Here is a 24,939-nt window from a genome sequence, read left to right as displayed (position 1 = left end):
ATGAAAATGAACAAAATCTGGCTACCAGTATTTTAAAAACTCTAAAATCAGGACAGTAAATAAAGAGCAACACTCAAAAAATAGGGGGAATTCCAGACAGTAAACAATCAGGGCCAGCTAACACTACCCAAGAAAGGATCCCCCCAGGCAGGAAGCAGCCAGGCTTTGAAGCTGCAAGGCTATTATGTGCTAATAAAGGTGGCCAATTGCAACATTCACATGCCTCCAACAGATATGAGTTCTTTCTCCCATCTGGGACATTCCACAGATATATAAACCTCAGTTGCCTTGTTTCCAACAGACCTCACAACCTCTGAAGATGCCTGCAATAGATGTGGGTGAAATGTCAGGAGAGAATGCTTTTGGAACATTGCAAGACAGCCCGGAAAACTCACAGCAACCTAGTGATTTTAGCCATGAAGGCCTCCGACAGCACATAGATGTGACATTAATTGTGTGGATGCAATGAACATGCATTGGCTTCATGTCATCGAATGGAAAGTGAAGAGGAGAAATGGGACTTATTCTGCTTATTTCCAGTTTTTCACATTTTTAAATATATATATATATTTATTCAAATACATAAATCCAACTTACAAGAAAGAAGAACAAAACCTAAAAAAACAACAGCAAGCTATAGTGGTTGTTCAGCAAATGGGAGATATTGGAGTATTCATAAGTATTCATAAGGCAGGGGAAGATTAAGAACCTTCTGAAATATCAAACAATATATCAAGGGTGGGCAACTAGTTCCCCTAACCCTAACTTTGCTGAGCCAATCCCACCTGCCATTTTATATAAATAAGCCCCCAAATACTCTCTAAAATATCAGCGTAACTTCCCATGATAATTCTCACTGTTGAGGCAACAAAATATTGAGAAGATCTTGTCTCTTCTTTCTTTAGAATCTTCTCACAAACACGCCGCCAGGACTGAAAAGAGGCTTTTTCTTCAGTTTCTTTTTCTCTTTCCCAGGATCCAAGGTCACTTTGACAGAAATAGGGGCTAGTTTTCCAGAATTAAAATTAGAAGTCTCCTGGAGGAGAAAAAAGCCAAAAATGTTACCTAACATACTAACTGGGAGGAGAAAGGACAGAAGCAGTATATGGCAAAAGCTTCAGAAGCCAATGGTCTTTGTGTTACTTGCTAGACCCAGTGTTTTGGGTTAATTGCTAGACCCAGTACTAAGGGAAGGAATAGTCACTTGCTCCTCTAGCTTTAGCTGTTATTAAAATATATACAGAAAGTAAAGACTTTCTGTATATAGGTTCTTGTGGGTTTTTTCGGCTATATGACCATCTAGAGGCATTTCTCCTGACATTTCGGCTGCATCTATGGCAAGCATCCTCAGAGGTAGTGAGGTGTGTTGGAACTAGGACAATCTCTATATATAAATCTGTTAGGTTGGTTCAACCGGACAGCAAAACTCCACAACCCCCCAACGAAACTGTACCAAAATTGCCATGCCCATAACACAACCCACAAGGTACAAACATATCTACTCAAAATGAAAAACAACACAACAACACACTCACAAAACGGCAAAACAACAAAACTCAAAAAAAACCAACGAAACTTAACCAAAATTCCCATGCCCATAACACAACCCATAAGGTACAAACATATCTACTCAAAATGAAAAACAACACAACAACACACTCACAAAACAGCAAAACAACAAAACTAAAAAAAACAATGAAACTTAACCAAAATTCCCATGCCCATAACACAACCCACAAGGTACAAACATATCTACTCAAAATGAAAAATAACACAACACACTCACAAAACGGCAAAACAACAAAACTCAAAAAAACCCAACGAAACTTAACCAAAATTCCCATGCCCATAACACAACCCACAAGGTACAAACATATCTACTCAAAATGAAAAACAACACAACAACACACTCACAAAACGGCAAAACAACAAAACTAAAAAAACCCAACGAAACTTAACCAAAATTCCCATGCCCATAACACAACCCACAAGGTACAAACATATCTACTCAAAATGAAAAACAACACAACAACACACTCACAAAACGGCAAAACAACAAAACTCAAAAAAACCCAACGAAACTTAACCAAAATTCCCATGCCCATAACACAACCCATAAGGTACAAACATATCTACTCAAAATGAAAAACAACACAACAACACACTCACAAAACGGCAAAACAACTGAGCATGCGCATTGGTGCCCAGCCGCAAGTTCCCTGGCGCGCGCGCACACAGTCTTCCGGCCAACGTTCCCTCTGCGGAAGCCATGCCCACTCCAAGCCCATAGCGCCGCTTCCCGCACACACACACACCCATCACTCCCCCCACCGCCACACACACACGCGCAACCCCACTCCCCCCGCTGCCGCACACACACACGCAACCCCACGCTCCATCACTCCCCCCGCCACCGCACACACACACACAACCCCACGCTCCATCACTCCCCCCGCCGCCGCACACACATACACAACCCCACGCTCCATCACTCCCCCCGCCGCCGCACACACACACACAACCCCACGCTCCATCACTCCCCTGCCTCAATCTTACCTCCTTTTACTTCACGCCACCTCCAAACCCCACCCCGCCCCTTCCCGCCCTGTCAAAATCCAGGAAAGACAGGAAGGAAGGAAGAAAGAGAAAGGGAGATAAAGAAAAGGGGGAAGGAAGGAAAGTTAGAGAAAGAAGGAAGAAGAAAAGGAAAGAAAAGGAAAGATGGAAGGAAAGGAAAGAGAGACAGCAGAAGAGAAAGAAAAAGGGGGAGGGAAGGAAAGAGATAGAGAAGGAAGAAATAAGAGACAGAGGGAGGGAAAGAAAAAGGGGGAAGGAAGGAAGGAGAGAAGGAAAGAAAAAAGGGAATAAAGGAAGGAAAGAGTGAGTGAAGGAAGGGCGAAGATGTAGAGAAAGAGGGAGGGAAGGAAAGAAGGAAAGAGAGAAGGAAGAAAAGAGACCAGAAGAGAAAGAAAAAGGGGGAAGGAAAGAAGGAGAGAAGGAAAGAAAAAAGGGAATGAAGGAAGGAAAGAGGGAGTGAAGGAAGGGGGAAGATGTAGAGAAAGAGGGAGGGAAGGAAAGAAGGAAAGAGAGAAGGAAGAAAAGAGACCAGAAGAGAAAGAAAAAGGGGGAAGGAAGGAAAGAGATAGAGAAGGAAGAGGAGAAGGAAAGATGGGAGGGAAGGAAGGAAGGAGGGAAAGAAGGAGAGAAAGAGGGAAGGTTGGCCACAGCAACGCGTGGCGGGTAAAGGTTGTTATTTCTATTATTATTATGCTATGATTCCTATTACACCCTTTTAGGGGGAATGGGAGAGGTGTCAGGTCCCAGAGGCAATGCATTGCATTATTGTTATTGTTATGATGGTGGTGAAATAAAAGGGAGTAAAAAGAGAAAGAAGGAAGCAAACAGGGAGGGAAGAAAGGCAAAAGAAGAAAGGGGGAGGGAATGAAGGAAAGAGAGAAGGATGAAACCAAGTAGTGAAAGAAGGAAAGAAAGAAAGAGGTAGAGAAGGAAGAAAGGAGAGAAAGGGGGAGGAAAAGGGGGAAGGAATAGGTAGGTACCTCTCTTTCATAATAGTCCAGATATCTACCTCAACTTTGATAAGTTTTACTATAGGCCACAGCAATGCGTGGCAGGGCACAGCTAGTGGGTTTATATATCTGTGGAATGGCTGGGGTGGGGCAAAGAGCTTTTCCCTGCTGGAGCTAGGTGTGAATGTTTCAACTGACCACCTTCATTAGCATTTGAAGGCCTGGCTGAGCCTGGGAAAATCTTTTGTTGAGAGGTGTTAAGATGTGCCTGGTTGTTTCCTCTCTGCAGTTTTGCTGTTGTAATTTTAGAGTTTTTTAAAACTGGTAGCCAGATTTTATTCATTTTCATGGTCTCTTCCTTTCTGTTGAAAGTTTCCACATGCTTGTGGATTTCAATGGCTTCTCTGTGTAGTCTGACATGGGGGTTGTTGGTGTGGTCCAGCATTTCTGTATTCTCAAATAATATGCTGTGTCCAGCTGGTTCATCAGGTGCTCTGCTATGGCTGACTTCTATTCCAACAGACCTCACTACCTCTGAGGATGCTTGCCATAGATGCAGGCGAAACGTCAGGAGAAATGCCTCTAGAACATGGCCCTATAGCCCGAAAAAACCCACAAGAACCTAGTGATTCCAGCCATGAAAGCCTTCGACAATACATTTTTCTGTATATATTTCAGATTTCAATATTAATGTCAAAAATACGGAGTATGATTTTACATAGGATTTGTGCTACATTAGAACAGTCAAGACAAATATCACTTAAGTCAAATAAACATTAAATATTAAATAACCAGAAATAACCATTAAAATATTTATGTCCGTCCCTTTATCCAAACATCTTAGCATGGCATCCAATAAAACCTATCTATCTATCTTGGCTCTTAATGAAACATACTGCATTATCACGCCCTATACCACTGGATAAATTATACTGTTTAGCTGGTATTGCACCACCTGATATCCACCGGGAAGTAGCAACCAGTAAAGAAAGGACCAAAGCATTGACATCTCCAGCCCATCCTCTGGATATCAGCCAGCAACTTAAATCAGTCAATGACTTAAATCAAGAAACAGCTTCCTAAGATCTACAGAGATACTCGCAGGAACACCTCAGCAAGCGAGAGTCCAAAAGTGGCAGGCTAAAACCCGGAACATCAACCAGTAGATGGGAGTGGATGAGAGACTCCCTTCTGGGCACACAGAAGACTGGGCGACTTGGAAGGCACTGAACAAAGTGTGCTCTGGCACCACGAGATGCAGAGCCAATCTTAGGAAATGGGGCTACAAAGCAGAGTCCACAACATGCGAGTATGGAGAAGAGCAAACCACAGACCACCTACTGAGGCCTGAGGCCTGCCACATGCACAATGGAGGGCCTTCTTATAGCAACACCAAAGGCACTCCCAAGTAGCTAGCTTCTGCTCAAAGGAAATTTAGTATGATGCCAAGTTTTTAACTTTGTTGTGTAGTCCCAATTTGCTTCTGACACAATAAATAAATAAATAAATAGTCCACAGATATAGAGATTGTAGTGTTTCACTTTTCATCCCTATCACCAGTAATAGCAATAAGTCAGTTCTTGTGGGTTTTTTCGGGCTATATGGCCATGTTCTAGAGGCATTTCTCCTGACGTTTCGCCTGCATCTATGGCAAGCATCCTCTGAGGATGCTTACCATAGATGCAGGCGAAACGTCAGGAGAAATGCCTCTAGAACATGGCCATATAGCCCGAAAAAACCCACAAGAACTGAGTGATTCCGGCCATGAAAGCCTTCGACAATAGCAATAAGATTTTTGTATTGTCGAAGGCTTTCATGGCCGGAATCACTGGGTTGTTGTAGGTTTTTTCGGGCTATATGGCCATGGTCTAGAGGCATTCTCTCCTGACATTTCGCCTGCATCTATGGTAAGCATCCTCAGAGGTAGTGAGGTCTAGATGCAGATGAAATGTCAGGAGAGAATGCCTCTAGACCATGGCCATATAGCCCGAAAAAATCTACAACAATAAGATTTTTGTTGATGTATTTACTTGTGTACTATTTGTTTCATGTACAGGAACCAAATAGTACACATTTTTTGTCCTGGGTTATACATGTGATTTTATAATTGGTTCTGTCATAAAAACATGAGAAAGGTTTATTAAATTGCAAAACTTTGTTTTTGTGGAAGATCCTGCAGCACATTTTGCTACAGTTTTTCAGTGAACATCTCATAGAGTCTCAACCAATTCAACCTAGTTTGTGGCAGACACAAACACGAAGTTTTGGGAGTATGACAACTACTGTCACAGTAAGTACTGCACAATTAAACAGGAAATAACCCTTTCAAACCATGAACAGACCGTTTGAAACACTGATAATTAACTTTTGCCTTTTTTAAATGTAATTTTCCAAACGGATATTGACTATGGACCTCATTGCGGCAGGAAAGTGAAGCGAATGGTTGTACCCCATTCCATCTCATCTTTTATCATCTTCTGGGATGGCCAACCATTTCGTATCCTTTCTATGTCAATGCCCGTCTTTCTCCCTGCTTTCTATCATTCAGAGTCAGGTAACGCTTCTAGGCTTCTAGACTCTGTTTCCATGCACTGCAGAAACATAGCTCCACAGAGTCCTGCCAGAAGTGCCCTTAATATTATGTGATGGCCTCCATAAAGTGCATGGAACCCGTGGGATGAAGTCCTTGGTGTCAGTTTTCTAAAGGAGTGCTGAAAAGGGTATAGGACACTTACTGCAGGGATGATGGCTGTGTCAAACTGGGTTTTCTCAAGTTGCTCCTGGAGTGCTTTTATCTCTTCCCGGTACTCGTCCACCTCGGCCTCCAACTTCTCCCGCCGCAGCCGTTCATATTCTAGCTGGGCCTCAAGCTCTGCGCACAACCTGCCCAAAACCAAGCTAAGGTTGAGAAGATAATGCTCCCTGTGTTTCTGTGCCCCTCCTGCTCTGTTTAATACCACAGGCCAACAAACAAGCCAAAGTAAATTTTCCAAAATAAATTTGAAAATGTTGACTCTCAGCTGGAATTATGTTATGCAAATTACTGTAATCTATGTTTTTAGAAACTATAACATTTTTTCTGTTGTTCTTGATCATGTAATAAATGGAATATTTATATTATACTAGCTGCACCCACCACGTGTTGCTGTGGCCAACCTTCCCTCCTTCTTTTCTCTCCTTGTTTCTTTCTCTCCTTCCTTCCCTCCCACTTTCCTTCCTTTCCTTTTTTTTCTTTCCTTCTCTCCTTCCTTCCTTCTCTACCTTTTTCCTTCCTTCACCTCCATTTTCTTTCCCTTTTCCTTTCTTTTCTTTCTTCCTTCTCTACCTATTCTTGGATTGCAACTTCCAGCAGTCATCCTGATGGATCTATCTACATACTTATCTATCTCTATTTAATCTATTTTATCTATCTGGAGGATTGCTGAGAGTTGCAATCCAGGAATAGGAACTTGGAAATATGCATGGTTTGGGATGCTCTCAAAGAAGAAGAAGGCTTACAGCTTGGAAGCAGTGCATTTGGAGCATCCCCCTCCCCTAAAGGGCCTGGTGTAGGGGATGGTGGGAGCTATAGTCTGGAAGAGAAGGGAGCACCTTTGTAGGCTCTGGGCTCTGTTGTGCTGAGAAATGGTTGGAGGAAGTGAATTCAGAATATATTGTTGCTTTGGGAATGTTTCAGGAAGGGATCTTGCTCACTGTGGCTGCTACTACTAAACCAGATGATTACCAAAGGTGATGGAGGGGGAAGCGAGAGGGATCAATGGACCACTTTTCCCTCTCCCTCTCAAGTGGCCCCTTTCTTGTTTCCTTTCTTTCACAAATCTTGATGGCATGGATGGACATGTGTGGCTCCCCAGACTAGACTTCCCGTGGTTCTTCAGCATTGGCTACACTGCCTAGCATAGCTGAGTGTCAGCATGGCAATCTCTGATGGGTCACCCATTCACCACCCCTTGTATGGAAATCTTTGGGATTTCATAAACTTTTACTTGATTAGCTGCTTCTCTTCAGTTTTTGTCTGCCTTTCTTCAGGAGTTATTCCACCAAGTTGCTTATAGTTGTTGATCGCAATTTCCAGAAGTCCCTTCAGCTCTTCAATCTTTTGGAAGGCTCTTTCTGGAAGACAAACCATTCTCTGAGTCTTTTGGTCTGCCAGGATCCACCAAAGGCAAATAAACCACAGTCATTAGCTGAGATAACCACCAACGTTTCACAGTCATGTGTGGCTAAGGAACATCAGCAGGCATGAGCAAACTTGGGCCCTCCAGCTGTTTTGGACTTCAACTCCCACAATTCCTAACAGCCTACCGGCTGTTAGGAATTGTAAGAGTTGAAGTCCAAAACACCTGGAGGACCCAAGTTTGCCCATGCCTGCAGCAGAGTGGGATTAAGATAGCAAAAGCTATTAATGAGGGGAAAATACATAACCTAAGACAGGTTGGCGCCGTTTGCTTCTGGCAAAGCCGACTAGGGAAAGCAAGATTCTCTCCTCTGTTTGCCTTTCTCCCTTGATGAGTTATTTGAGGGCCAACTACTTTTGCATTTTTAATTCAGTTTTTAGCAACTGAAGTAAGTTGAGGATATAACATGGAGCAAAAGGAGTAGAGAGGAAATATGTTCCTTCTTTGAAAGTGTTATTTCTTTTTTAATTGTGTGGTCTTTACCTTGAAAGTAGTTCAAAGTAAAGAACTGAATGCTGCTTCCTGATGTTGATGCATTCTGAGAAAGGTAGGTTAGGTAAAGGTAAAAGTTTTCCCCTGACATTAAGTCCAGTCGTGTCCGACTCTGCGGGTTGGTGCCCATCTCCATTTCTAAGCCGAAGAGCCGACGTTGTTCGTAGACACCTCCAAGGTGATGTGGCCAGCATTACTGCATGGAGCGCCATTACCTTCCCACCGGAGTGGTACCTGTTGATCTACTCACATTTGCATGTTTTTGAACAGCTAGGCTGGCAGAAGTTGGGGCTGACAGCAGAAGCCCACACCGCTCCCTGGATTTGAACCTGCAAACTTTCGGTCAACAAGTTTAGCAGCTCAGTGGTTTAACCCACTGCGGCACCAGGGGCTCCTTCTGGGAAAGGTAGCTTATGCCTTTTGAATTCTCTGGCCTAAGACTCCTCCCTTCCCAAACTACATTTCCCAGTGTTCTGTGCTGTTCCCAGAAAACATTACTCCCTCTTTTGCCCACTGCTAATTCCGAGACTGCATTAATTTCATAGAGGAATGGCAAGGCGCTAGGACAGCCTTTGGCTTTGCTTCCTTGCTCTGCATTGAATATGAAACTGACTTTGGGACCTTGCCGAGATTAACAAAACTAAAATTAAAAAGTATGGGGCAAATTTTGGTTCTAAAATATTTGGTGTGGGACACAGAAATGCTTCGAATATGGCTTCTGACTTACAAAACTTCCGATTGTCTTACGACTTCTGAAACTTCCGATGTTTTTTGCACATGCCTAGAGGCTTGTATAGGTACAAAATTGCTGGGCAATGTGTGGCCCTCCAGAGTTGCTGGGTTACAATTTTTATCAATTTTTACTATCAGCCTTGTTGGCAAGAGTGGTGTGTTGGCAAGAGAGCATCTTTGGCTGGGACTTATCGTAAGTTGGCATGTCTCCCACATTGTGGGCTGAGAAGGGCGGTATAAGAATCTATATAAATAAAAATGTAATGTTCATTTGTGAGATTAACAGAACTCAAAAACCAGTGGGCGAATTGACACCAAATTTGGATGGCATACACCTAACAACCCAATGTATATCCTTCACTCAAAATTTTTTGATTTTGTCATTTGGGAGTTGCAGTTCTTGGGATTTATAGTTCACCTACAATCAAAGAGCATTTTGAACTCCACCAATGATGGAATTGAACCAAAGGTGACACACAGGACTCCCATGACCAACAGAAAACACTTGAAGGGTTTGGTGGGCATTGACCTTGAGACTGGGAGTTGTAGTTCACCTACATCCAGAGAGCACTGTGGACACAAAGAATGATGGATCTGGACCAAACTTGGCACAAATATTCCATATGCCCAACTAGAAACACAGATGGAGCTTGGGAAAAATAGACCTTGACATTTGGGAGTTGTAGTTACTGATATTTATAGTTCACTGATAGAATTGGGGCAAACTTCCCACACAGAATCCCTATGACCAATAGAAAATACTTAAGGCCATCCCTTCCTACTCCCTTCACCAGGACAAGAAAACATTATAAAATACTGTTTACCCACAAGCATAAAGACATTACATATTTTAGAAACCAACACTTTCTCATTACTTTATTTTCCACATCACCAGACTGGGCCACAGCAACGCGTGGCAGGGGACGGCTAGTATAGCAAATAAATTGAATAAATAGATTGTTGCATTGCATTTCCATCAATAGTGGATCACATCTTTTCAAGCTATTGAAAGCAAGATGTGGTATGTTTCCATTTGCTTAAGAAATGCAACAGAATAACTCCTAAAACTCATTGACCACTAGCCCTTTTTTTCCCTAAAGTGAAATCATAACAAAGGTGGTCATCCAGATACTTTTGGCCTGCAACTCCTATCAGGTCTGGACAGCATAACCAATGGATAGAGATGTTGAGAGTTGCTCCACACTCTTCCTGACAACAAAAAGAGGCCAACAACTTACCACGACTGTGTGTTTTAGTCTGTTGCTTTACATTCAAATCACTTTTACAGTCTGTGCTTCCTTCGACGCCATGGCTTTCAAAGAACCGTGAGTCCTTTACGTCAATTTCTTCATCAGAATCATTTCCCATCTTGTTTTTTAAATATTCCACAACGGCCAACTGAGCAAACCTGCACAATGGGAGTAATCCATTTAGTCAGTAGAGAATGCAAGCAGCATTCATGATCCCAAAAGTAATATCCACTCTCCAGTTTAATGCCAGCTCTATCCTTTCTCGGCTTCGAACCAAAGGTCAAAACTATGTAACTTAATTTATTAGCTTTTAAAACTCATCCAAATCTTCTTTGGAATAAGGTTTAATGTCTGTTCTATTTTTGTATTGTAATTTTGTGGTATATTACTATAGAGTTGAAAAGTGCTTTATAGATACTTTTAATAAATGAGGAATTATTTCTCTAGAATCTATAGAGCGTGGTTTTAAATTCAAATTGATATTTTGTCAGAGCCGAAGGTCAGCGGGGTTTACCGTAAACCAGAGGGTTCATCTCAGGGAAATCCAGTCAAATACTGTTAATGATCACCTCTTGGCAATGTCTTTTGGCGTTTCTCCAGCATCGTTGGCAATATCACAGTCTGCTTCTCTATTGATCAGCCATTCCAGGACATGTAAATGGCCTTGTCCAGCAGCTGGCAACAGAAAAAGAAACCACAAAATAAGTGGTTTCCCTCTTAGATCTTAGCACTTAGTACTTAGTGATGCCTTGAAATATAATAACATGATTTTAAAGTTCTTTGTCAGCATGAAGGCCAAGGTTACCTCTAGCATGAATGAGTAGAACAGTAGGTCCCTAACTTTTCCCTAGGTCAGAGTGGCTGCATCTGCATCAAGAGAATGTGAAAGAGAGAGAGAGACTCGCTTTTCCCAGCAGCTTTGAGATTAGCAGCGAAGAACCAGGTGTATGAGAAATGATGTCATGGGAGGGAATTGAGACTTTTTAGTGGGTTCCAAGTGGACTTCTCTTTGTGAGAACAATGTTGCCTTTAAAGTGGAAACAACTTCTATGGCCTTGCTTCAAGTGTTCAAATTTTGGGATTATGGGTTCTTGTTCATGTTTGCTTGTTTCTGGGTTTTCATTCTTGTTCATATATCCATGGTTTTTGATCTGGTTTATTCCCTGCTTTGTTCTCAAGTTCTGGATATAATTTTGATCAAGTGTATGGAGTTTGCCTTGTTTCACTGTATTGACTCAAAGAAAAGTTCCAAGTTTTTGAATTCCTGTGGTTTGATTCATGAACCTGATTGTCACCTATACTCAGCAACTTTGGAGTTTCTGGATTGGTCTTTTAGATTTTTCATTTTTTTTAATTGTGCTTCTTCTTCTCTTTGATATTTCTCTTAATAAACTTTTTTTAGTGGATTCTCTCGTCCCTTTGTGGTGTTTGGGTGAAAAGATGCCCTACAGCTGGCACGCAACATTGTGATAGATAAATAAGCAAAATGAAATGCACAAAAAACAAGAGCAAACAATCCAGAAGCCTAACAACAACATGTCCACTGACCTTTGTGCAACAGAGTAGATCCCTTGTCATCCCTCTCATTAATGTTGATGACTCTATTTTCCAGCAACATTCTTAATGTGTCCACGTCCCCTTTGAAGGCAGCCTCATGACCTGGAAATGTCACATCTATAGAAAGAGGAAAAAAGAAGGAGCTGCAAGAATGACAATGACACCTCCAAGATGAGCTTATATTACATTTGGAAGAGAAAGTATTGAAACGCTTCAAATTAATATAGTAGCTTTGGAATCCTGGGATTTGTAGTGCGGTGAGGCACTACATTTTTTGGCAGAGAAGAGGCTAAAATCCTTGTAAAACTACAACTCCCATGATGCCCTACCATTGAGCAATGGCAGTTAAAGTGCCACCAAACTGTCACAAACCCTCACTAAGTGTTGCTTACTGATGGAAAAAGATGGAAACATTTCCTTGTGAACTGCTAAACAGATCTTCTTCACTGGCTCTTAAAGAGGACTGGAAAGAAGGTCATTTCCTTAACTAAGTAGCCAATCTTGTATTCTGGTGTGAATCTTTTGGAGTTCTTTTGGTACCAGTAAGTCAAGCTGGCTTGATGACACATAGTAACAAATAAGAACAGCAAGGACCGGGCTGTGGTCATGAGTTTGAAGCCAGCCCGGGTCAGAGTGAGCTTCCGGCCATTAGTCTAGCTTGCTGTTGAAAGCAGGGAGGCTAATTTAACTAATTTACAACACCATGAAACCTTCCAGCAGCGTGCAGAAGAATGAGGAAGTACTTCATCAAAGGACTCGGGTGTCACAAATGGACGGTGAAGCAGCAGCTCCCCCATCGCTGGAATCAAGCATACCCTCATGAAGCTGGAAAGCTGGAATGTTAAAATTGGCTCTGTGTCTGTTTATATATGTTGTGTGTCTAATTGGTATTGAATGTTTGCCATGTATATGTGCTTGTAATCCGTCCTGAGTCTCCTGCGGGGTGAGAATGGCAGAATATAAATACTGTAAGTAAATAAATAAATGAACAAACAAACAAACAAATAAATAAATAAATAAATGTTTTGGGTTGTTATCACACACTGCTTTGCCTTATACTGGCATTCACCCATGAAAAATACTCACTTTCCTCCCTCTTCAAAGGATCCTCCTCCTTCTGCAAAACATCAATATACTCAACAATACTGCTCTTGTAGAACCGCTCTGCTAGGTCTCGAGGAGTCTCTCCATGGTCATTCCTGGCTTTTAGTGCATGGACCAAAGTGGGCATCTTGCTCACAATGTACTTAAAGCAGTCCAAATGGCCCTCCATGGCTGCCAGATGAACTGTGAAACCAAAGGGAAAAATAATTCAATGTTGTGAAAGTCAAATTGCAAGATACCAGTGTGTAGAGAACTCAAAAATTGGAATAGGTACACTGCACAATAACAAAAGAAAGGACAACTGTATGCGGATATAAACTTACGCAGGTCTAAAACACCAGACTCTCCATCATCATTTGTATCCCAAGTTCCCAACCCCCAGGATATTTCCTTTGCCTTACCTGGGAGATTTCCATTGCTATCCACATCATCTAAAGTGGCTCCCCATCTCACAAGGAGTTGCAGACATCCCAGTCTGCCATGGAAGGCCGCATTGTGAACAGGCTTCCATTCATTCTTGTCAGAAACATTTGCATCCTGGTTTTTAGGATGAGAAAGAGAAAGTTATTTTGCCCCCAGACTCATTTCTAAAACTCCCATCATTCAACATAGCAAATGATTAGGAATGTTGGGAGTTGTGTTTTAAGAACACGAGGAGGGCTTCACAATTTGTTCTTACAACAAAATGGCTTTTAAAATGCTGTTTGTTGTTATTTTTTTGCCTTCAAGTCATTTCCAATCTATGGAAACCCCAAGCTGAATCCATCACTTTTTTGGTGTTGTACTGCTTTCTATTCTTTGTTTTAAAGTCAAATTTTAAGCCGCTTCAATTTTAGTGGTTTAACACAAGTTTAATCTCCACTTTTGGGATATTTTAACCACTTGTGTTTTTATTCTCATTCTATTTGAGGGGAAAGAGGATGTGAGGGTTGAATTCCCATCTCTGGATTAGGAAAATCAAGTTGCAATCCCCACTCAGAGAAGAATGCAAAACTTTTTATCTTTTATTTCAGCCTTTATTTAAACAACCATCCTATCTTTGGGAATATGTCATGGCAGAAGTGGAGAGCTAATTGCCACAAAGTAGGAAGAAAGTAGACGCTTTTGAACTGTGGTGTTGGAGGAAAATTCTGAGAGTGCCTTGGACCACAAGAAGGTCCATACTCCAGGAAAGAAAGCCCGACTGCTCACAGGATGTTAGAGTAAAAGATAAAGTACTTTGGCCACATAATTTTGTTTCTCCGTGTCAGGAGTGACTTGAGAAACTGCAAGTCGCTTCTGGAGACCCCAGTGGTGCAATGGGTTAAATACTTGTGCCAGCAGGACTGAAGTCCGACAGGTCGCAGGTTTGAATCCAGGGAGAGTGTGGATGAGCTCCCTCTGTCAGCTCTGGCTCCCCATGCGGGGAAATGAGAGAAGCCTCCCACAAGGATGGTAAAACATCAAAACATCCGGACGTGCCCTGGGCAATGTCCTTGCAGATGGCCAATTCTCTCACACCAGAAGCAGCCACATAATGAGAAGACAGGAAAGCTTGGAGAAGAGAATGATGCTGGGGAAAATGGAAGGAAAAAGGAAGAGGGGCCAACCAAGGGCAAGATGGATGGATGGTATCCTTGAAGTGACTGGCTTGACCTTAAAGGAGCTGGGGGTGGCTACGGCTCACAGGGAGTTCTGGTGTGGGCTGGTCCATGAGGTCATGAAGACTTGGAAACGGCTGAATGAATATTTATTTATTTATTTATTTACTTTATTTATATACCGCTGTTCTCAGCCCTTAGGCAACTCACAGCAGTTAACAACAAGAACAGACAAAATTCAATGCTACAACATTGATATAATATATATCAAATATATAAAAACAATTAACATCATAAACACATTAAACAGTTAACAACAATAACCATCCACTGGCGTCTTATAACTAAAAACATGATCCAGATTCGTCATCCATTGTTCCATTCCTATGTTCATTACACTCATTGCACTGTCTATTCAAACGCCTGTTCAAATAACCAGGTTTTCAATTTTTTTCCGGAATACCATTAGTGATGGAGCTGATCTAATGTCCGTGGGAAGGGCGTTCCACAGCCGAGGGGCCACCACCGAGAAGGCCCTATCTCTCGTCCTCGCCAGCCGAATAAACAACAACAAGTAGGAGGATATTTACAGGGATAATGAGTTGATTTCTTAGCCCTTTTATCCAAAAAGGACAAAAACCAGGACCTTTTTGGAAAGATTTCAACAACATATGATATGTCGCATATAACAAGCTGCAATGAGATTACCAACAGGGTTTTGCTGGTTTTGTTCCAAATTTAAATGAGCTGTTCATAGTGCTGAACCCATTTTTCAGTCAGTACTTTAGACAGCTCCATTAACATTCAAACTAGACTCCATTGAAAATTCAATACTCCACTAACATCCAAGCCAGCATCTTAAGTTATTCGACAAAGCTATTGCAACTTCAGGAAAAGAATGGTTCTTATATTCTGTCTTGTGGTTGTTCTTGTTATGTAAACCCCAATATTGTCGTCGTTGTTGTTATTTATTTGTTCAGTCGCTTCCGACTCTTTGTGACCTCATGGACCAGCCCACGCCAGAGCTCCTTGTTGGCCGTCACCACCCCCAGCTCCTTCAGAGTCAAGCCAACAGTTCAAAAGCATCTATCTTCCTTCACTCAACCTTCTTTATAGTCCAGTTCTCACATTCGTAGGTTGCTACAGGGAATACCATTGCTTTAACTATGTAGATCTTCGTTGCCAGTGTGGTGTCTCTACTCTTCACTATTTTATCGAGATTGGTCACTCCTGATACAAATTCTTTTTGCTCCTGATACAATAAATAACTAAATGTCCACAGTAAGTCCAGGAACAGTTCCTCCATGGATAAAGGGTGAAGGTATAATATAGCTTAATCCCATTAGTGAAAAGCTTGTATTAAAAATATAATGGATAAACAAAAATGCATATAAAATCATCAGAGTTCTCAAGAAGATTTTTTTTAAAAAATAGAAGATTTTCTTACCACCCCACTCCTTAGTATGGTTTGCAAAGTGTATGACTGCCCATGGGTTGCTGCAAGGTGAGCTGGAGTGCACCCTCGATCGTCCTGGATTCCTAGATTTGCCCCATTTAGGTGAAGAGCCTGCGAAACAAATACACAGCAAAATTCCTACTTTCCAACTTTGGTCTTGGTAATATATCGAAGCACTGAAAGAAATTGACTTTGTGCACTGAGTGTGCAATAAGGCTTCCAGGAATTTCCACCCACACACATCCATCTGCTCAAGCTAGGAAGAACATTTAGAGCTTGGTACATCATCACAGATGCCTGCTTGTTTACCTGCATGCAGGCATCCTGGCCTTTGATAGCAGCAAGGTGAGCCGCAGTCCAGCCCCTGACTGTCACCGCGGTTGTGTCAGCTCCATGCCACAGCAGCCAGTGAAGGCACTAGTAAACAAGAACAACATGTTTGGGGTTGTATACTGGCATTCACTAGGTGTAACCACTCAAGTAGCATAATGTTTTTGGACTACAAATAAGCAAGAACAAGAACTACATAATCATCCAGATTTTGCTGGGCTGCGAGTCCCAACAGCTTTAGCCACTATAGAAAGCATAGGCAAACTTTGGTCCTCCAGGTGTTTTGGACTTTAATTCCCACAATTCCTAACAGCTGGTAGGAGAACTGCCCAAATCCCATAACTGAACTAGAGGAACATGGAGCGGTCCGAAAAGTAATTTTATTCTGAAGCGAATCTTCCATACAAGGTTGTTAACAGGAGCGGCACTCAGGGAGCACACAACTCCTCTGTTGCACCAGCTCCACTGGCTGCCAGTTTGCTACCAGTTTGACACAATTCAAAGTGCTGGCTTTAGCCCTAAACGGTTCTGGCCCAACTTACCTGTTCAAACGGATCTCTTCCTATGAACCAGCTAGGACGTTAAGATTGTCTGGGGAGGCCCTGCTCTCGGTCCCGCCTGCATCACAAGTATGGTTGGTGGGGACGAGAGACAGGGCCTTCTCAGTGGTGGTCCCTCGGCTGTGGAATGCCCTCCCTACAAAAATTAGATTGCCCCCCCTCCCTGCTAGCATTTTGGAGGAAATTGAAGACCTGGTTGTTTGAGCAGGCATTTGAATAGGCAGTGTAACTAATATAAAAATATGGAACAATTGTATGACGAGACTGGATCTTGCTTTTAACTATGAGACGATATGAGATGTTGATGCTTATTGATTTTTATAAGTGTTTATACTTTTAAATGTTTCTTAACTGTTTTTATCATGTTTTATGTATTGTGTTGTGGTTGTGAACTGCTCTGAGTCGCCCTGAGGGCTGAGAAGAGCGGTATAAAACTGTAGTAAATAAATAAATAAATAAATAATTTATAGATATCTTGCATGCTCTCCAATATTCCACAAATGAAGTGGAGAATGAAATCCCTCACCAACACCATATACATGCAACAAAGGAATTTCACTCTGAAGCAACAATGGAGCTGCATATGCACATTGGGTTTGCATTTTTAAATGAACTGATGTAAATTTTATTTATTTATTTTATTTACAGTATTTATATTCCGCTGTTCTGACCCCACAGGGGATTCAGGGCGGATTACAATGTACATATGCATGGCAACGATTCAATGCCATAGACACACAACATATATAGACAGACACACAGAGGCTATTTAACATTCCGGCTTTTTGATGAGGGTATTTTGGCCACCAGGAGAGCTGTCGCTTCATCATCCATTTGTGACACTGATTAAGTACTTCCTCATTTTTTGCAGGCCTATGAGGTGTCTTCCAACTCTATGATTATATGATTCTATGAAACCTCTCAACCTCTGAAGATGCCTGCCATTGATGTGAGTGAAACGTCAGAAGAGAATGCTTCTGGAACATGGCCATACAGCCCGGAAAACTCACAGCAACCCAGTGATTCCATCCATAAAAGCCGTCGACAACACATAGGATAGGATACGTTTCCCACCTCTCAAGTTCGATCTTCAGCCATCCCTTACCTCCAGGCTTCCAGAATGGGCTGCCCAGTGTAAAGGTGTGAACTTGTGGATTGGGTCCACCTCATTAAGGCTGGTTCCACGTTTCACCATCTCGGCAAGCTGTTTTACATTCCCAGTTTTGACTGCTTCATGTATGCTCTTGCGCACCGGCTTCTTCTTTGGAACTGCTTGGAAACAGCAATGCGTTTAAGAGCATTGGAAAACAGGGACGTAATTGGAACTAAGGCAGCCTTGGGGCAAAGAACTCTTTGGGCAATGATGTATTCAATCGACCAGTAATTCTGCTCTGCTTTTTAGTCTGAACTGTAAAGGAGGTATCCAAAACATTGTGTCCTATTCTAGAATACTATAGGTATACAAAACAGGTATTAAATTAAATATTTACTGATGACAAATCAGCATTTGCAAGGCTCGCTAAACAGGCTGATTTCCATTTTTATGAAGTACAGCTGGAGCATCTTCTTTAGAGTCCATTGTAAATGCTGTTCAACACATTTGTGTAAATAACCTCTGAGGATGCTTGCCATAGATACAGTGGTTCTCAACCTAGGATCCCCAGATGTTTTTGGCCTACAACTCCCAGAAATCCCAGCCAGTTTACCAGCTGTTAGGACTTCTGGGAGTTGAAGGCAAAAAACATCTGGGGACCCCAGGTTGGGAACCACTGCTCTAGAACATGAGTATATAGCCTGAAAATACCCACAACAACCCAGTGATTCCAGCCATGAAAGCCTTCGACAATACATTTGTGAAAATATCTAAAACAGCCACTAGGTGACATTCAGAAAATAATTGTGTGGCCCCAATATTGAGCTAAGGCAACATTTCTCAACCTGGGGGTCAGGACCCTGGGTGGGGTCGCGAGAGGGTGTCAGAGGTGTCACCAAAGGCCACCAGAAAACACAGCATTTTTCTGTTCGTCATGGGGGTTCTGTGTGCAAAGTTTGGCTCAATTCTTTCATTGGTGGGGTTCAGAATGCTCTTTGATTGTAGGTGAACTCTAAATCCCAGAAACTACAACTCCTAATAGTATATCTCTCTCAAACTCCACCAGTGTCCACATGTGGCCATATTGAGTGCCAAGTTTGGTCCAGATCCATCATTGTTTGAGTCCACAGTGCTCTCTGGATGTAGGTGAACTACAACTCCAAAACTCAAGGTCAATGCCCACCAAACCCTTCCAGTATTTTCTCTTGGTCATGGGAGTTCTGTGTGCCTAGATTGCTTCTCCATCATTAGTGGAGTTCAGAATGCTCCTTGATTTTAGGTGAACTATAAATCCCAGAAACTACAACTCCTAATAGTATATTTCCCTCAAACTCCACCAGTGTTCACATTTGGTCATATTGAGTGCCAAGTTTGCCAAGATCCATCATTGTTTGTGTCCACAGTGCTCTCTGGATGTAGGTCAACTACAACTCCAAAATTCAAGGTCAATGCCCACCAAACCCTTCCAGTATTTTCTCTTGGTCATGGGAGTTCTGTGTACCTAGATTTCTTCTCCATCATTGCTGGGGTTCAGAATGCTCCTTGATTGTAGGTGAACTATAAATCCCAGAAACCACAACTCCTAATAGTCTATTTCCCTCAAACTCCACCAATGTTCACATTTGACCATATTGAGTGCCAAGTTGGGTCCAGATCCATCATTGTTTGAGTCCACAGTGCTCTCTGAATGTAGGTGAACTACAACTCCAAAACTCAACGTCAATGCCCACCAAACCCCTCCAGTATTTTCTGTTGACATGGGAGCTCTGTGTGCCAAGTTGACGCAATTCCATCGTTGGCGGAGTTCGGATGTAGGTGAACTACAACTCCAAAACTCAAGGTCAATGCCCACCAAACCCTTCAAGTATTTTCTGTTGTTCTGTGCGCCAAGTTTGGCCCAATTCCATCGTTGGTGGAGTTCAGGATGCTCTTGGATTGTAGATGAACTATAAATCCCAGCAACTACAGCTCCAAAATGATAACGTCATTCCCAGTTTGGTCCAGTGAAAGAAAATACAGTATCAACAACAACAAAAACAACAACATGCAGAAGACTAAGTGCAGCATCTCTGCTTAAAATAAAAACAACAGCAACAATAACAAACAAAAATGCAAACAACTTAATACACAGTAAATTATTACGTATTGGAGCTGAAATAAAAAATGACTGGGGTTGGTCTCACCATCTGGAGCAACAGACGCCGGCATGGTGCTCCTCGCCTCTCGGTTGTTGCTGTGGCGGTTGCCAGGGAGGGTTGTCGTGGAAACGCTGTGCACTGTACTCCAGTGTGAGGCTCAGCTAGGCCTCAGTTGGCAAAGAGGGTGATAGCAAACAGAAGGGCCAGGTTTGCAGAACAGCAAAAAATAAAAAGGAAAATTGAGAATTTTTGTTCACCTTGCTGCCCCTTTTTTGCTGTTTTGAAAACCTACCCATATTGCACTCTTCTCCATATAAATTCTCTTTTATTCCTCCTCCCTCAAGTCCTGCTTTGAACTTTTAATTATATTTTTCAGATAAGACTACAGCCGACATTCTGGAAACTATTGATATACTCGTGTAGAAGTCTAGAAATTTCTGGTTTTTATTAGGAAGTGAAAAACTAAACCAAAAGGCAAGACAAAACTAAAACTAACTACTAAGCTGCTTTGAGAAATATTCTTCTTCTTCTTCTTCTTCTTCTTCTTCTTCTTATTATTATTATTATTAAGTTCTTGTGGGTTTTTCCGGGCTATATGGCCATGTTCTAGAGGCATTTCTCCTGACGTTTCGCCTGCATCTATGGCAAGCATCCTCAGAGGTGAGGTCTGTTTGGTAACTGGTTACCAAACAGTTACCAAACAGACCTCACCTCTGAGGATGCTTGCCATAGATGCAGGCGCAACGTCAGGAGAAATGCCTCTAGAACATTGCCATATAGCCCCAAAAAACCCACAAGAACTTAGTGATTCCAGCCATGAAAGCCTTCGACAATACATTATTATTATTGTTGTAAATCGCCAGCAATGATAAGATCTATCAACCGAAAGGTTGCCAGTTTGAAGCACCGAGTCGGCGTGAGCTCCTGACTGTCAGCCCAGCTTACTGTTGACCCAAGCAGTTTGAAAACAGCTTGAGTTGTAAGTTGAGAAATTAGGTACCACTAAAACAAGTGGAGAGGTAGTTTACGACACCATAAAGGAAAGAGATCCGAAAATGCCCGGTGATCAAAAAGCAAGAGGAAGTCCTGATGGCTCTTCATCATAGGGGATGGAGCGTCTACACCCTCCTGTGGCTGGATTCGAGCACAACCTCCAAGGCGCCAAAAAGCTGGACGTCGACAACAACATACCTCTTTTCTGTTCTGTATCTGTCCTGTCTATCCAAAACGACACTGAATGTTTGCCGTATATGTCTACTGTGATCCGACCTGAGTCCCCTTGCAGAAATAGGGTGGAATATAAAGTGTTGTTGTTGGTGGTGGTGTCAAACTGCATTAACTCAACAAGCCTTAACTCAACAAAACACCTCACTAAGAAGCCCAACTCTTTGAATCATCAACACTTTAGACAAGAATTCGGACTATTGGTTTTCAGTGACGGAAACAAGGTGCTCCTGAACTGTAATAACATGCAATTATAATGTACCAAATTCATGAGAAATAGAAAGCAGCTGCTTTAGATAAAGAAATGGACTGAGGGTGCATCTACAAAAAGCAAGATAAGGCTAAGGTTGTTTCGTTATCTTCTGGAAAGCAGCCACATTTCTAGGCGTGTTTAAAAAACCCACATACAGCCTGACAACACACAAATGAATTATTTGTATATCATCCGGAGAGGATGAGTTCCTCATATCCACATTAAGTTGTGTAGGTTTTACAAACAGGAGAGCTCTGTGAGAATAGAGAATAGTTTAAGCATCCCCTAAATCAGGCAAGGGCAAACTTCGGCCCTCCAGGTGTTTTGGAATTCAATGCCTACAATTCCTAACAGCCCATGTATGCCTTAAATAATAGGAACCCAGATCCAATTTCACTCCTTTCTTCTAGTGGCTGCTTCCAAGTGTTGTTGTTTTATTTAAATCCTGCTGCAAATCCATGTCTTTTACCTTAAGTCAGTGGTTCTCAACCTGTGGGTCCCCAAATGTTTTGGCTTTCAACTCCCAGAAATCCTAACAGCTGGTAAACCACTGGCTGCCTGTCCATTTCCGAGCACAATTCAAGTGCTGGTCTTGACGTATAAATCCCTATACAGTTCCGGTCCAGTTTACTTTTCCAAATGTGTCTCCATCTATATGATCCACCTCGGAATTTACAATCGCCAGGGGAGGCCCTACTCTGATCTCACCACAATTGGCAGGGACGAGAGAGGGCCTTCTCTGTGGTGGCCCCCCATCTATGGAATGTACTCCCTAGTGAATTCAGGGCAACTCCCTTTTTCTTCTCCTTTGGAAAAAAGGACAAAGCATTCAGGCAGCTGACCAAGTAGCAACTGCAATGACTTATTTATTTTATTTATTTATTTACCATATTTATGTACTGCCCCTCTCAGCCCGAAGGCGACTCGAGGCGGTTATGAGAACTGTCACTCAATAGACCTTGGACTGGAATTCAGGATTACGATTTGAATTTGGGGACTTAGGCTCGGTTGTATTCTAATACTTAAAGGTCAATATTTCAACGTATTTTTATAATCTTGTTGGTTTACTTAATGTTAATTGTTTGTACTGCAATTGTTTTGTTTGTTGGCATCTAATGATTGCCAGCCCTGAGTCCCCCTTCGGGGGTTGAGAAGGATGGGATATAAACGTTCAAATAAATAAACCACTGCTCTAAAAGATACCTCCATCTATTTCCTTGATGAGGACTATAAACTTGTGCAGGATGTGACTGAGTTACATTATATATTATGTGCTTTCAATCTGTTGTCGAAGGCTTTCATGGCCAGAATCACTGAGCTGCTGTGAGTTTTCCGGACTGTATGGCTAAGTTCCATAAGCATTCTCTCCTGACGTTTCATCCACATCTACAGCAGGCATCCTCAAAGGTTGTGAGGTCCAGGCCTGTAGCTGGGGCGGGGGGGGGGGGGGGTTAGGGGTTCAAACTCCCCCCCCCCCGAAATTTTTCAGGATTAAAAAAAACCCCTGGTTTACTCATGAATTTTAACTGGTTAACCAAATACCCATGCTAAGTCTATGAGACGCAAAAAATTAAGAGTCCCTCCAGATCTGCAAGCACTACTTGCAGCAATAGCCGATGTAGCGAAGCAACCAAGTTGGGGGGGGGGGGGGTTGAATGCTCTCATTAAGGAGGCCAGACTTGGTGGAGGTGGTTGACAAGGGCGGAGCTGCAGGCCATTGAAGGCTGCTCTGCCCCCTGATGTGCTCTTTGCTTCAATGTGACCATACCCCCCCCAAAAAACTTTCAACCCCCCCCCCCCACCCAAAATTTTCAACCCCCCACCCCCACCCAAAATTTTCAACCCTCCCCGAAATTTTTTTCTGGCTACGGCCCTGGTGAGGTCTGTTGGAAACTAGACAAGTGGGGTTTATATATCTGTGGAATATCCAGGGTGCAAGAAAGAACTCTTATCTGCTTGAGGCAAGTGTGAATGTTGAAATTAGCCAGCTTCATTAGCACTGAATAACCATGCAGCTTCAAAGCCTGGGGGAATCCTTTTTTGGCAGGTGTTAGCTGGCCCTGATTGTTTCCTGTCTTTACTTTCAAGCTGTTTCTGACTCATGCTTTGGCCTTCAACTCCCAGAAATCCTAACAGGTGGTAAACTTGTCGATATGGAAGCATTTCCAGGGAGCTTGGGACACAAAACCACACACACATTCAAGCTCTATTAGGCAAAACCTCGATATCCCCACTCCCGCCCAAAACATCCCATGAAATAACGAAAATGAGACTGGAATATGCTTCACTCTAGTTTATTACACGAAATAAATATTAACATCTCTCCATAATGTCTTTACTCTCTAGACCCAAATTAGAAATCAACAAAAATGTTAACCATATTGCAACTGAGCAATCTTACATTACTTTTTTCTCACTATAAAATGGAAAGAAAAATTGATTTGGCTGTACTAAATGTGTTGACTAAATGAAAGAAGAAAATCTCATGAAAATCTGGATATCCTCCTATAACTGCTGAATTGTTGGCACTTATCTGTAATCAAGCATGTTATTTTGTGTGCAACCCTCCTAAGTCTTCTTTTTAAGTGTCTAGGTGTTTTAAATGTTAAGCGCTAATATTCTCCTGAAACTTAAAAAAATGTTAAGCCTGCCATTTCTCCTCGAAATCTTATTTTAAACACAAGGCCAGTGAAGAAGCCTGGATTCATTCCAATTTAAAACACTCCCGAAACAGAAATACTTTTTTTATTGAATGGTGTGCATAAACATTACACTCCATAGATAGCAAAAATATCTTTTATTTATAATTTACAATTCCACAAATGAAAAAAAAATTGTACAAGTTTTCTTACATATACAGTCTATTCCTGTTCAATTTGTACGCCACTGACAGAACTTCCACACAATAGACACCTGACACTGTGCAGGCAATAAGAAATTCAAATACAAAAATGTATTTATTAACCAAATAAGCAGCTGGGGCCCTGCCCCAGATAAACACTTTATTCATATAAAAATTATTTGCCTTCTAGAGTCAGCTAGGACACAGTAGCTCTTCTCTGCAATATAAAAAAAAACCCCAGAGTTTGTTTAAACTGACTCAACCTTTTCAGGTTCAGTTTTAATTTCGGCAGACATTAAAGGTTTGCTCTCCTCCATGCATTCGTCAGGCTTTTCCTCCTCTGGCTCTTCCTTGACTTTGGGGCCGCTACAGGAGTCCTGTACTTCTTGTTTGACAATATTCAACATAATATTTAGTGGGTTTTCAACGGGCGTCTTGCTAGGTGAAGGAGTCGAGTCAAAGGAGGAAGTCTGGAAGTCAAAATTAACATCACACATACAGTCGTGTTTTTAAACTGAGACAAAATATTGATCTTGTGATGATTGCTGTCTGCAATAATCCATACAATGCAGGGAAAACATTCTGATTTGACTGAACTCTGAGAAACCAAGCTTTCGTTTATA

At 42.0% G+C, this 24,939-nt stretch overlaps 2 protein-coding genes across 2 annotated transcripts in view; both read right to left on the bottom strand.

Annotated features, from left to right (window-relative positions):
• Positions 1-792: 792 nt before the first annotated feature.
• Positions 793-20,094, bottom strand: ANKRD42 (ankyrin repeat domain 42). The gene is made up of 12 exons (XM_060766973.2): positions 20,043-20,094; positions 17,872-18,035; positions 16,186-16,293; positions 15,868-15,987; positions 13,242-13,377; positions 12,823-13,023; positions 11,728-11,853; positions 10,749-10,854; positions 10,168-10,337; positions 7,514-7,640; positions 6,263-6,410; positions 793-1,036 (listed from the first exon to the last, which is right to left on the bottom strand). Exons 1-12 carry the CDS (start codon positions 20,065-20,067, stop codon positions 902-904), a joined length of 1,566 nt encoding a protein of 521 aa, XP_060622956.2. The 5' UTR covers positions 20,068-20,094; the 3' UTR covers positions 793-901.
• Positions 20,095-23,752: 3,658 nt separating this feature from the next.
• PCF11 (PCF11 cleavage and polyadenylation factor subunit) overlaps positions 23,753-24,939 on the bottom strand; it is a 29,755-nt gene continuing 28,568 nt past the window's right edge. The window contains exon 16 of the mRNA XM_060771196.2: positions 23,753-24,786. Coding sequence (XP_060627179.2) covers positions 24,565-24,786 — 222 coding nt within the window. The 3' untranslated portion in view covers positions 23,753-24,564. The remainder of the gene's footprint in view (positions 24,787-24,939) is intronic.

This window comes from Anolis sagrei, chromosome 3, assembly GCF_037176765.1.
Source record: "Anolis sagrei isolate rAnoSag1 chromosome 3, rAnoSag1.mat, whole genome shotgun sequence".
In the NCBI taxonomy this organism is placed as follows: domain Eukaryota; kingdom Metazoa; phylum Chordata; class Lepidosauria; order Squamata; family Dactyloidae; genus Anolis; species Anolis sagrei.
Note: the sequence above shows the minus strand (reverse complement) of the source record. Positions and strands in the feature narration are given on the sequence as shown.

Coding starts and splice junctions, on each gene's coding strand:
- ANKRD42 (XM_060766973.2), bottom strand. CDS start 20,067: ATGCCGGCGTCTGTTGCTCCAGATG. Junction 16,294..17,871: donor CCCATTCTGGAAGCCTGGAG/GTAAGGGATGGC, acceptor CTTGTTTACTAG/TGCCTTCACTGGCTGCTGTG. Junction 13,024..13,241: donor TAGCAATGGAAATCTCCCAG/GTAAGGCAAAGG, acceptor TTGGTTTCACAG/TTCATCTGGCAGCCATGGAG.